Raw genomic sequence first — 13231 nt, forward strand, 5'->3', positions numbered from 1 at the left:
GGAATTTAAGCGTCCTGAACTTTATTATTCAATAGGTTGACATTAAAATGTAAGGCCGTATTTAAAGTAAGATTTTTTTCCCACTCATCCTGTTGTCTTCACACAGTTTGTTTTGGGTCTTCGCTTCCACGCTATCCATTCATCATATTTTTTTTGCCATTTGAGTCATAATGTGCATTTTTAAGTACCTGTTCAATGTACATATTATTCTAAAAATATCTTTTTCCATTTTTTTTAAAGCATCTTTTTAAAAAGATTTTATTTATTTTTATTTATTTGACAGAGAGCACGTGCACACGAGCAGGGGGAGCGGCAGGGAGAGGGAGAAGCAGACTCCTTGAGGAGCAGAGAGCCTGATTCGGGGCTCGATCCCAGGACCCTGGGATCATGACCTGAGCCGAAGGCAGGCACTTAACCGACTGAGCCACCCAGGCGCCCAAAGTACTTTGAAAAAAACCAAAAAACAAAAACCAGAATGCTTTGTTTTCAGTTGTGATGATTTGTTGAGTTAGCTCTGCCTAGGGTGCTGTGAGTGCAGCAGTGACGATACAGATGAGCCCTCATGGAGCCATGTCCTTCACAGAGTGCAGGGGAGTGAGTGCTGTTCTGCGGCCTCAGCTCTCCACGTGCTGGCAGGTTTTCGTTGTCTGTGGATATGTAGGGATTTGCGTTTTTGGTTCTCACACGTTTGTAAGCCCATTTTTTCCCTGGGTGGCCACGCCACTCCTGATGGCTGCGGGTGTAGTTTTAGTGGTTTCTTGAAAGCACTGAGGGTATTATGCCTCTTACGGAAGATGAACTTAACATCTTCATGCACCTGACCTTCCTCAGGCCTAGAGCTCTTCGAAGGGACGTTGAGGAAGTTACTGTGTATTGGAGCCTTGATGGCCAAAGTTAAGTCTTGTTCGTCTGAAATGTCTTGCTGTCGCTAGAACAGGGGATTGTGTCTTGTGCTGTTCATAATGCCTAAAGAGTTTAGTCCTGGTAAGTGGTTAATACTTTGTTTACTTTTGAAAGGTACTGTACACCACGCTATAGTGAGTTTGAAGAGCTTGAACGGAAATACTGGAAAAATCTCACATTCAATCCCCCAATCTATGGTGCAGATGTGAATGGCACTCTCTATGAAAAGGTGAGACCCACCAGAAGCAGCAGTGGTTTTTTGTAATTTAATACCATTTTTATCTGCCCAGCACATAGTAGGCACCTAAAAGCTGCTTGCTCAATGAGTGGTTGAATAAAGGAACTATCCACCACCAGCAGATGCCCTGTGCTCCCTTAATTGTGGGTATTTTTGCATGTGACTGAATTTTATTTCTCCCACTCTACATGTGAATTGGGTGATGTGGTGTTCTTTGCAAGGGCTGTTAGAATAGTCTGTGGGTGGTAGCTGATGAGTTCTTGAAAGGGTGGGATCACAGTTAATGAAAATGTTGGGGGGAGAGGCAGTGTGGTTCCTGCAGAAAAAAGATCACTGACTAATCTAGTGAAAGGGGTATATATTTAAGAAGAGAAACATATTTAGATTTTCAGAACCCTCAAACGAGATTCTTTAGCAGAAGCTATTATAACAAATTGCATTGGATTGGGGTGTAGTGTTTTTCGGCAGAAAGAACAGCGTTAGATGCAGTTTAAGGAAGGGATATTTGGGACGGTTTTTGGATGATTAAAAAATCTGTACGGTGTTGCAGAGATTATCGCTCAGATTAATGTTTTCACAAATTATTGGAAGGAATGGGTTTAAGTAGATCCCAGGTTTGTTGATGACAATTTTTTGAGTGGTGGAAAGTGAAACTTACAGCTGTAAATGGCAGGAAGATACTATAAGGGTCTGGGATGGGAAAGTGTAAAAGCTGGGCACAGTAATCCAGAATGGATTTATAAGAGGCGGACTCCTAGCAGACCATTAAAATTTAGGATTTGGGTGACATTGTAGACTTTACAAGACACTGCCCAGTAGAAATTGGGGTTAAACAGTCATAGATTGGGACAGTTAATTCCCATGTTGTATTTTTGGTGGTTTAAGAGTTCTTTCCTGTTTGGATATGAGTTACTTTAGCTTCAGATCAAACTCTTCCTCCTGGGGTTGAGAACAGGAGGCTGGCTGTTCCCTCCTGATTCATCTTTCATTTACTGGTTTTCTTTACCAAGTGGTATTTGCCCTTTGGAGGTCTAATGGCGTACATTCTAGCAATGGCTGTGAACAGTGAGTGAGGCGGGCTGTAGTCTTTGGGTCCAGGCTGTTTCCACGTTATTCCACATCTTCATTAGAGGTGACAGGTCACCTGTGATCTCTTCTCTGATTTTAGGTTCAGAGCCTTAGTTTATATTTACTATAATTGCCCTCAAATGTGATTTCTTTTGCAGCATGTGGATGAGTGGAATATTGGCCGGCTGAAAACAATCCTGGACTTGGTGGAGAAGGAGAGTGGGATCACCATTGAGGGTGTGAACACCCCGTACCTGTACTTTGGCATGTGGAAGACCTCCTTTGCCTGGCACACTGAAGACATGGACCTCTACAGCATCAACTACCTGCACTTCGGAGAGCCAAAGTCCTGGTAAAGCCGCCGCGCTTGGCCCTGGGGCTTCTCAGCTCGCAGGTGCCCGCACGGCACCTCGGCACCTGGCTAAGCTGCAGATTCTGCTTCAGGGGCCCCGCCTGGGGCTGGCGTTAAGCCAGGAGATGCTGCTGGAGTTAATGGCGCTCAGACCCCTCTTTGAATAGCGAGGCTTTAGAGGGCAGGGCTCTTAATACCCTTGTATGAGAGGGTAAGTTGGTTGAGTTACTGAGAGCTCTTCTAGGCTCTCCCACTGTGATTTCTTTCTCTGGAACAGGCCTGAGGCATTTCTTAGAGGCAGACTTCTAAGACTAGAGGTACTCCTTCAGGTGATAGAAAGCTTTCTTTTCCTCAGGGAAAAATATTTGGTGAGCAGCAGTGTGTGCTTACCCCGAGAGGGGATGCCAGGCCGCTCAGCATATCCTTCCTGCTCTCCGGGATGTTCTCAGTCTAGTTGGGGAGACAAAGATCTGTTGTCTCCTCCCTCCCTGCGCTGGTCCATCTCTCAGTCCCAGCATTTTAGTGAAGGTGCTGTGGTTGGACAGCAGTGACCAAGACAGAGGAGGCATCTGTTCTCACAGATAGGAGATGTGTGAGGAAATAATAATCCACTGTGAGAGAAGTTCTGATGGGCGCTCTAGGTCCGCATAGGAAGGGTTCATGAACATGGGGTGGGGGTTGGAGAAGGCTTCCCTGGAAGAGGCGACAATGAAGCTGAGATCTCACATGAGGAGGCTAGCTGGTTGGGAAGGTGGCAGGTTTGGGCAGGGAAGACTGAGGAAGGTGTGTCCGGGTGGTTGGAACAATAGCTGCAGAGAGCCTAAGTTGAGAGAGAGCACAATGTCTTTGGGAACTAGAGGAAGCCCATTGTTGCTTGGGTGCCGAGCAGGAGGAGGCAAGAGTGAGGCGGCCGGCAAGGACACCGTGGGCCAGGTCCTGGGGCGTCGTGGAAACGATGCATATTCATCTCCTTTGCCAGCATCTCCAGCTACCTCCTTTCCCAGAGGTTTTCCTTTCTTCCTTCAGATGCTTTCCAGTTTCTAATCTTGGTGGGGGCGACCTTCTGAGCCTCTGCTGGCTCCCTAACTGCTGTCGCATTTCCTTTCTTAGAGGGCTAGACTTCTAGAATCTGTCGATGTTGCTTTCGTTCCTTCTGCCTTTTTGCTCCTAAGTTCCCTGAGGTTGGATTTTCATTCTAATGTAGAGAGAAGATTTTCTAGTTATTACACGTGCTCTTTAGGTCATTGGAAGTAGGACCTCCAGAGACTTCTGGGCAAGGTTGGCCGATAGATCCCAAGGTTCTTTGGGCGACCAACATCCTCTGCTCCTCTGCTTCTGTTTCGTTTCATAGTGAAATTATTTGGGGTGAGAAATGTCTGTTGTCGGGGAATAATCTTTAGAATCAGTTATAAAGGTTAAAATAGACTTACCGTGAGTTTCAGAATATAAAGTATAACAGTTTTGCAAAAATTTTAAGTGGTTACATGGTTTCTTATTTTTCTTCTTTTTTTAATGAAGAACAGTTTCTGTGGTGTCTCACCACCCTGCAGGGTGGAGGAGTAATTAATTAATTATTGGGTAATCAGTGTAGCTGTTATGGAGATGAAGAGAAAAATGGGCTCCTGGTCTCTAGTATCAAATCCCATTTTCACCCCGTTTTCCATTCCTCTTCTATCTTATCCCAGTTAGGCCTTTTAGGCTTTGCCAGGAGCACTTTAATGCTATCCTTTAAAAAAGTTTTTTTCTTGAACATTATAAAGGAGAGTAATGCTCATTTCATACCATAAATTCTGGTTCTTGTCTCAGTAAATGAATGAACATAAGAGAAATAAATTCACTCGTACTTCTTTGTGGGCTCCTCCCCCAATAGTCTAATATATCATTTTTCCAGACTCCTTTACAGTTTCTGTGGTTGGGAAGTTGAAAAATCTGATATTTTGAGCTGTTTCTGGAATGGGAAAGAGCCCTTTAGCTCCAGTAGTGTCCTCCGCTCAGTACCCAATGCTTTTCTGTTGCAGGTACTCTGTTCCCCCTGAGCATGGAAAGCGGTTGGAGCGCCTCGCCAAAGGTACTGTGTCTCCTTCCTCTGCTGGGTCAGACCTTCCTGTGAGCTGTGTTAATTGCTCTAAAATGTCCATTCTCTGTGGTCAGATGGTTTTGTGTCCTTTCTCAGGCTGGCATGTAGGGGAAGAGCTAGACTGCCAGATTGGTTACCCCAGCAGAGCAATTGAAATTGGAAACTTCGTCCGTTAGTCCTGGGAAGGGACTAAGTAGTTTTTTTTGTTTGTTTTGACTACTGAGTAATTCCTAGTCTTTGCCTCTGTTTTATCAGGCGTGGGTTTATTTGACCACAGGTAGTATACCAGGCATAATGGGTCTGGTTCTTCTGTCAGAAACCCAGATGTAAAAATTGAACTTTTGTGCTTTGGTTCTTTTACGTGGACTTTAATAGGTTTGTACCCCCAGAGAACCTTTTTCAGGAGAGCTTGGGTAGTCCACACTCTAGATGTGTCACTAACAGAAGATTGAGGGATACGGGTTAACAGAGGAAGGTCCTAAATAGTTTTCAAAGCTTTTTATAAGAACAGCGCAGCTCGGGTGATCTCAGTCTCCCAAACAGAATTTGATTACCCACGTAACAGCTTGCATGGGAGAGAGCCCAGAGGCTCATTGTAGAATCTTAGGATTGGCCTGAAGCTAGAAGGATCTGTGGTGATTTATCCTCCTTATCATCCGAGTGAGATGCACACGTGTGCAGCAGCCCCAGGGTTGCAGAGCTGGTGTGGAGCAGTGTATTAACCCGTGCCCGTGTTTAATGAAACAGGTTTTTTCCCTGGAAGTGCTCAAAGCTGCGAGGCTTTTCTCCGCCACAAGATGACCTTGATTTCCCCTTTAATGCTGAAGAAATACGGAATTCCCTTTGACAAGGTGAGCTGATTTTACATACAGAAGTCCTTAGGCTTGCAAGGAAGCCACCCTTTTTGGTCTGTTTCACAGAGGGGCTTTAATTGAGTTCACCACTCTGTAGCAGGAGTGGGCCAAAGCTAACCTACAGCAGTGCTTGATACAAGGGTATTAAAGGTGGAGGTACTGTAGCTGCCCAGTGCCCGAGCAGAGTCCAGTCCCCTTGAAGTGTTGATTTGGAGGAATGGTCAGTTACAGTGATGGGGTCTGATAGGATAGGGCTTTGCATTTTGCAAAACCCCTGGTAGGTGTAGGACTCACGCCGGGTTAGCGTGGTTGTGGCAGAGCTGGAGCTCAGAGGTCTCGTTGTGTAGACTTGAGCCATTCGCTGCAGCTGCTGCAAGTCCGCTCTCGTTCAGGTCACTCAGGAAGCTGGAGAATTCATGATCACTTTCCCTTATGGTTACCATGCTGGCTTTAACCATGGCTTCAACTGTGCGGAGTCCACCAATTTTGCTACCCGGCGGTGGATTGAATATGGCAAACAAGCTGTGCTGGTGAGTCTGTCTGGTTTCTTTCCATAACGTGGTGACTGACAATGTCTGGTGAGCAAATTCTGGTTGGCGATTAGAACATTTCTTTGAACTGCTGGAATTCAGAAACAGGGTGATGGGGATGTGCAGAAGGGCCAGCATACTGTGTTCGTACAGAACTGTAAAAAGTTTGTGCAGGTCTGGGGCGCCTCAAGTGAGGTTTCCATGCTTCCGTCCATCAAGCTTGAATGCCGCACCCACACACGTTGATATTTCTTGCTTCGGCCACTGTGGGATTTCTCTGGGAAATCCTTAGGGTTCGGGAAGCAGGCAGGCTGGACGTTTGGCCTGGCGCACTGGCTCCCATGGCCCTGGCTTGGCTAGATCTCAGATGGAAGGTGGACGTTGGCCTTCCCCGGTGTGAGCAGAGCTTCACTGCCGTGTTTCTCGGCGCAGTCCAGCAAGTTGCCTGGGTGGGTGTGCCCCAGCGCTGCACATTCCTTCCTGCTGTTTTCCCGGCTTCCCTCCATGCTCAAAGGCTTGGCAAGGACAGTATCCCTCAGCCTGTGAATGCAAGCAGTTTGGCTTTAAACGGGCTTGTGTCTTTTTCCATTGGAGGAAGGAGATAGGATATAGGGGTCGCGTGGAAGCCATTAAGGAGTGCTGACTGGAACTCTCCTGGTTCCCTGGAACAGTGCTCCTGTAGGAAGGACATGGTGAAGATCTCCATGGACGTGTTTGTGAGGAAGTTCCAGCCAGAAAGGTACAAACTTTGGAAAGCTGGGAAAGACAGCACAGTTATCGACCATACTCTGCCCACGCCAGAAGCAGCTGAGTTTCTTAAGGAGAGTGAACTGCCCCCAAGAGCCAGAAACGAGGAGTGTCCAGAAGAAGATGACATGGAAGGACTTGAGGATGGAGAGGAGGGTGACTTAAAGAGAAGGTAACCCAGTGGCTCTCTGGGCCCAGCTGTTTGAGGGAGGGGTATCTGGGCAGCTGCCATAACCTGTTGAGAGGCTGTTTCTAAGTGGGGTGTTTGAGCCACAGCTGAGGGAATTTTCTTCTTGGTAAAGGCTCCAGAATCCTCAGAGCAAGGGCATCCAGGCTCTTCCTTATAGCTGTCACCCAGCAATGACCACATGTGTATGTGGGCCTGTAATCGGCTGGAGTGAAGGTCACATACAAAGAGAGCATGGCTCCCCTGAGCCAGAAAATTCGTTTTCTCATTGCCACATGAGCCATTTTTAATTTTTTATTTATTCATTGTTTTAAGTAGGCTCTGTGCCCAACGTGGGGCTCGAACTCACGACCTTGAAATCAAGAACTGCATGCTCTACTGACTGAGCCAGACAGGCGCTCTGTATATGAGACATTTTTTACAAAGGAGAATGTAGTGGTGGGAATGAGACCCACGAGGGCAGGGGTGGTGGGATTGCGGTTGGCCAGCGTCGTCACTGTCTGAGCTGGAGGATGTGTCTTTGGGGAGTTCATCCTGGGCCGTGTGATGAAGAAGGGAGGAGTGTTCTGGGCTACCTGCTGTAGGTCAGGTGCTCCGCCAGGTACTCCACATGCCTTACAAGCCTCACGTCAGATCTTTGAGGTGGGTGATGGTGTTCCTGTTTCCCATTGGTTGGAGCAGGCTCAGAGAGGTGGAGTCTCGTCTCTCCCACAGACAAGGGGTGGGACTGAAGCATGAAGCATAGCAGATAGGCTCTGGCCGTTCATTTGTTTTGAGTTATGTGTGGATGTGGGTGTGCGTATGTGCGTGTATTTGTGGGCCCTTAACAAGTGTGCTGTCCTCCTCGCAGCCTTGCCAAACATCGTATAGGGACGAAGAGGCACCGGGTTTGTCTTGAAATACCACAGGAGGTGAGTCAGAGTGAGCTCTTCCCCAAGGAGGAGCTGAGTCCCGGACAGTACGATGTGACGGAGTGCCAGGCTGCCCTCGCTCCCGTGAGGCCCACCCACAGCTCTGTGCGGCAAGTCGACGATGCTCTTCCCTTCCCAGGTTCGTTGGCTATGGTATTTTTCCCACAAGCGTCACTGTGCTCTGTTCTGTGTTAGATGCCATGTTGCGTGCAGGGTCCCAGGTATGGAAAAGTGGGGAGATGGGTCTGTGAGCAGGGAGTGAAGGTGGAGCATGAGAATGGGTGTGAGGAGCCCTCCGGAGAGGGACACGCTGGGCGGAAGGTAGGGGAGGTGCCCTCTCCCCGTGCCTGGTGAGGGGTCAGGGGAGCACCGAAGGTTGGTGAAGTGATGCTGAGGTTAGAGTCTTCCAGGCAGGCAAACAGTCGGGGCATCCGGAGGGGGGTAGAAAGGGTGCCTGCATGGAGGTCCGAAACCGCATGAGCTATTTGGGGAGCTGGTGGTGATTTCTTGTAATTTGAATGCAGGGGTAGGAAGGGTAGAAGACAGCTGTGCTAGCAGGAGGTGAGGCTAGAGAAGTAGGAATGAGATGGTGCGGGGACTGGCTGCCGTCTTAGAGTTTGCTTTCTAGGGGGCTTGAGGGGCTACTTGGATTTGAGGGAGGAAGTGGCGTGGTCAGATAGGGTGTGGTGCGACAGCCGCTCTGCCGGCGGGGGCAGTCGTTGAGGGTAGGTTTGTTAGGGAGGGCTTACATCAGCCTCGGGTGAGGCACGGAGGATCTGTACTGAGGGTGCCTTGTGCCTCTGCTGACAGCTGGACAGCACTGGGGACTGGAGTGCTGGGGCCCCTGTTCAGCGCAGTGCTTAGCTTGGGGCCACCAGGCCTGTGCTCAGGCCTTCGTTCCTGTAGGTGACTTCTAGGCAAATGGCAGTGGCCACTTACCAAGGGTCTGCCGTGTGCCAGGCTGTGCTCCGTCACAGGCACAGAGCCCTGGGGTCAGGTGGTAGGCTGCCTGCACTCCACGGGACGAACCCAGAGGCCCAGAGTGGCTGAGCAGTCCACCCCAGAGCACACAGTGACCCTGTAGTGATAGAGCCAGAACCGGAAGCCATGCCTCACTCACCACCCGTGTTCCTCTGTGCTTTGCCACTCTGCTTTTCCCTCACTTCACATGTGCCGGGGGAAACGGGCTTTGGCCAACGTGTGTGTGTGTTTCAGATTATTCTGACTCTTCTGAAGTCAAATTTGAAGAGCTTAAAAATGTCAAACTGGAAGAGGAGGATGAGGAGGAAGAGGAGGAACAAGAAGCAGCTGCCTTGGATCTTTCTGTGAATCCTGCTTCTATAGGGGGACGCCTGGTCCTCTCAGGTTCGAAAAAGAAGTCATCTTCTAGCCTGGGCTCCAGTTCTTCACGGGATTCTATTTCTTCTGATTCAGAAACCAGTGAGCCTCTGTCCTGCCGAGCCCAAGGGCAGTCGGGAGTTCTCACTGTGCACAGCTATGCCAAAGGGGACGGCAGGGTCACCATGGGAGAGCCCTGCATGCGGAAGAAAGGTGGTGCCACCGGAAGTATCAGTGAGCGGGAGCTGGCAGAGGTATGGGCTCTGGGTAGTGCTTGGGGGAGGAGCTGCCTGGCTGGGGTCCTGTAGAGGGGAGGTAGTCTGGGGGGCGGTGTACTTGCTGCAGGTGTCCAAGATGGCAGGAGAGACTGTCAGAACAGACCGCCAGTCTGTACCGTCGGGCAGAAAGCTGGGTGGCGTTGGTTCGCTTCCAGCTTGTTCTTTGCTGGGAGTTCCTTTTCTCTGCCCCCTTGTGACTGTTCCAGAGAATCCAGCAATCTTAATGACAGCTGCAGATCCCCAGCTGTTGGACGCATCTTCTGACCCCACCTGTCCTAGAGGCATGAGGGTTAGCGTGGCAGTGGTCGCAGCCCAGATGTCTGGGTTGGGGATGAGATGGCCTTTCTTACCTGACAATTCAAGGGTTTTTTTGTTTTTTGGTTTTTTTTTTCCCTTACAAATCTTGACTGCCTTGTAGACACCCATGAGAACTCTCCCTCGCCTCCCCCATACATTCTTCACCTCCCAGTACAGCATTCGTGATAGAGCGTCTTTTGGAGACCAGGATGAATTCCCAAAGCCTTAAATGTGAACGTTTGTTCAGGTTTTCTTCTAGAACATGCTGTCACCAAAAGCTGCTCTCTCTCTCTCTGTTTTGTGTAAAAAGGCTCGTGATGGAACTGAGTGGGACACAGCAGAGCTGTGTTGAATACAGCCGGCTCATGCCTACCCAGGTGACCTGCTCTTACTCCCCAGGCTCACAGCTTATGGGTCACATTGCAGTGTCATGTGGGGCTGTGGGGTGGGGTCACTGGCCGGTAGAAGTCAGTGTGGAAAAGTTTGTTATTCCTCATTTCCTTACCTTTACCTCTGAAAAACTGGTCTTTTAGAAGTTTTTATTATGAAATATTTTAAAAGTCTATACCAGCCCCTCATGTATACTCATCGTCTCCAAATGTTAGCATTTGGCCTCTTGGCTCTCTGTGTTTTTGGCTGAAGTACTAACCCTGAGTCCGTATTACAGTTCTTCTGGTTTTCTCAGTAGTGCCTTTTTGTGGTTGGTGTGTCCCTTGTCTTGAATACCCACATCACTTTCCTTTCTGGCTTCTCTCAGTTCTAGGGCTCAGTGTCTGTAGATCTTTTCTGCCGCACATCCCTCCTTCCATCTGGGTGGTGCGGGCTGCTGAGCGGAGGACGGTGTTTCCTTCTTTCTCGTTGCCTTTGGTGGCTGCTCTCTGCTCTCCTGTGGCAGCTTCCACAGGAGCTGGCTTTCCAGTTTGGACACTAGAATCCCTTATGGTCCCCAATGCCACATCGGAGTCATTCTTCACAAAGCTCTCGGGTCCTCATTGACCCTGCTGTCGTGCTGCAGGTCGCACTGTCCTCGTGCAGCGTCCTCCTGACTTTCTTGCCTATGGTTGCAGTCTTTTAACCACAAAAGCAGCTAACAATAGCAAGGAGTTACTACATGCTAAATACTTTATCCGCATTGCTTTAGAGTAGATGTTACTGCTAAGTTAACCGCAGAGTCGAGCACGCGCACGCGTGTGTGTGTGTGTGTGTGTGTGTGTGTGGTGGGAGGAGCCAACAATAACACCCATCTTTTTTCCTCCCAAATGAGGAACCAGTTAAGGAATGGATACGGGAGTCAGGCATTTGGAGCTCAGAATGTTGCTTCCTTACCAGTTAAAATGATTGAAGAGAGTGGCTTTTAACCTCTGGCCAAATGGCTTTGCTGCTCATTTAACCTCAGTGAGGGAGGTTACCTGCCTAGTCAGCAGGCAGTCCTGGGGGACGCAGGCCTCTCATAGTGGCTGAACGTGTCCACTTGCCTTTCACGTGGTGGACATAGACCTGAATGCACCCCTCCTCAGAAGGCAGATCCCAGCTAAGTGAACCTCGCTAAGGTCCAGGTCCGGCCTTTTTCCTGGAGAAGCCAGGAAACCCTCCTTAATGGAAATAGAGTGGCAGAAGAAGGCTTCTCTCTGACCTGCCTCTTACTCCTGCTCAAAAACCCTGAGTGCCTTCCTGGCTCCTGTCTGTGTCTGTACAGCCTTCTTAGCTGGAGTCTGATGGAAATGCCCTTCTCCGTTGCATCGCCACCCAGCCCCTGCCCCCACCCTCCCAGATGCGCTGCCGTCTTCGAAGTACTTCACATTCTCTAAAAATAACTTGGCCGCTCTGCACCGTCACTTTACTCCGTAACACACACAGCATGCCTGCTCGGGGCTAGGACTGTGCCTTCGAGGAGATCGTAGTCTGGATGTGAGCAGATAAGTCTGCTCCTCAGAGAGACAAGGGTTGTAGTCCAAGTGGAAGACTTAGCAGCTCAGCCTGGGGTTGGGGTGAAGACTGTGGGGAGACTGCAGAGAAGCAGGCTAGGCTGAAGATTTGCAGGTGTATGCGCGGCGGCTGGAGGGAAATTGGGAAGGAATCCAGGAGAGGAATGTTCTAAATGGTGATGGTCGCACGTGCCAGGGTCAAAGCATGTGCAGAGTTTTGTTGGTCTCAGGCATATGGGTCTGCAGCGGGCCTTGGGAGGTGCTGAGGAGGGTGTCAGGAGCCAGATCGTAGTGGTCTATGTGCACTGAAGCAGTTTGACTTTGGGAGGTTCACGGCCCTGAGTTTCTGGAGATTGAAGATTTCCAGAATACATTTTTAAATGCACAGAGATGAATGTGGAATAATAAAGTAAACCCACACATGCTTCTCACCTGGGCCTGATGGTGGTTAATATTGGGCCACATTTGCTTCACCTCTCCTTTAGTCATTTGAAGCACTACTACTATTATATTTATTTTTTACATTTTGGGTTGATTGGTTTTTAATTGTACGAAAGTATACATGACATAAAGTCTGTCGTTTCAACCACCTCTTAGTGTACAGTTCAGCAGCCTCCCATGCATTCTCATTTGTTGTACAACCAGCACCAGGCCACAGGTGGTTTTGAGGTAGGAGGAGCCAGGGAGTCCTTGGCACACGTCTCTCCTGGGACGGTTCTCTTGCTTATTGGAGCCCAGCCCTTTTCAAAAGTCACTACTCCCAGAAACCTTTCATTGCTTGCCATCTGCTTTCCTTCCTACTTTGAACACCTGCAGCAGTTGGCTCCCTTTTTATGATAGTCCATCTTACTGTCTGCACGGTTGTCCTAGGCAGGGGAAGGCAAACTTCCAGGAGCCAGACCCTGTGCCACATCAGCCTTGCTTCTTCAGGCACCAGCATGGTCCTGGGACTTGGCCCATGAGCCTTCTGTAAATGTGGAAGGAATGAATGGAAGTTTTAGTAGGAAGCTGCTATCAGGATTGATTGATTGTGTTGGAATAGGGGACTGACAGTCAAGGCTTGGGGCCGAAGCTGAACCACTTTACCTATCCCTGCAGAGGTCTAATGGCATCGTATCTATGTTTGGAAATAGCTAGGTTTTGAGGAGTACCCTGTGGCCCTCCTGCCACCACTTCAAGCATCCCCCATGCTGTAATTCCGGCCTCTTGCTGTTCAGTTTATGTGCTGCCTTATGTCAAGGGCCTTGGTAAAAGCACCTAGGTTAACTGACTGCTGAAGCACCAAAGCTACAATGATGTGTCTGTTGTAACACTTCTTGTTAGTTTAAGCCGTTTTGAAAAAGTGAGTTTCAAAAACAAGGAGGGAGCAGTTGGCTCTTCTCTGTACTGAACAAGCCTCATAAAGAACATTGCCCTTGACCTGGGTGCTTGATATTAGAAAAGGGGGAACAGAGAACTCAGGAGTCTGAGCTCTAGCTCTCTTGCAGGCAGGGGCCTGGGAGACCCAAGCTCTGTCACAGCCCATC

The 13231-nt window shown here is 49.1% G+C and overlaps 1 protein-coding gene across 5 annotated transcripts in view; it reads left to right on the forward strand.

Annotated features, from left to right (window-relative positions):
• The window catches only part of KDM4A (lysine demethylase 4A), a 44318-nt gene that overhangs the window by 5195 nt on the left and 25892 nt on the right, over positions 1–13231 (forward strand). For all 5 annotated transcript variants that reach the window (XM_011232752.3, XM_002925556.4, XM_034650859.1 and 2 more), the window contains 8 exons: positions 1018–1132; positions 2368–2561; positions 4580–4629; positions 5386–5489; positions 5885–6022; positions 6694–6941; positions 7807–8006; positions 9083–9459. In XM_011232752.3, coding sequence (XP_011231054.1) covers positions 1018–1132; positions 2368–2561; positions 4580–4629; positions 5386–5489; positions 5885–6022; positions 6694–6941; positions 7807–8006; positions 9083–9459 — 1426 coding nt within the window. The remainder of the gene's footprint in view (positions 1–1017; positions 1133–2367; positions 2562–4579; positions 4630–5385; positions 5490–5884; positions 6023–6693; positions 6942–7806; positions 8007–9082; positions 9460–13231) is intronic.

Source organism: Ailuropoda melanoleuca, chromosome 2 (genome assembly GCF_002007445.2).
Source record: "Ailuropoda melanoleuca isolate Jingjing chromosome 2, ASM200744v2, whole genome shotgun sequence".
NCBI lineage: Eukaryota > Metazoa > Chordata > Mammalia > Carnivora > Ursidae > Ailuropoda > Ailuropoda melanoleuca.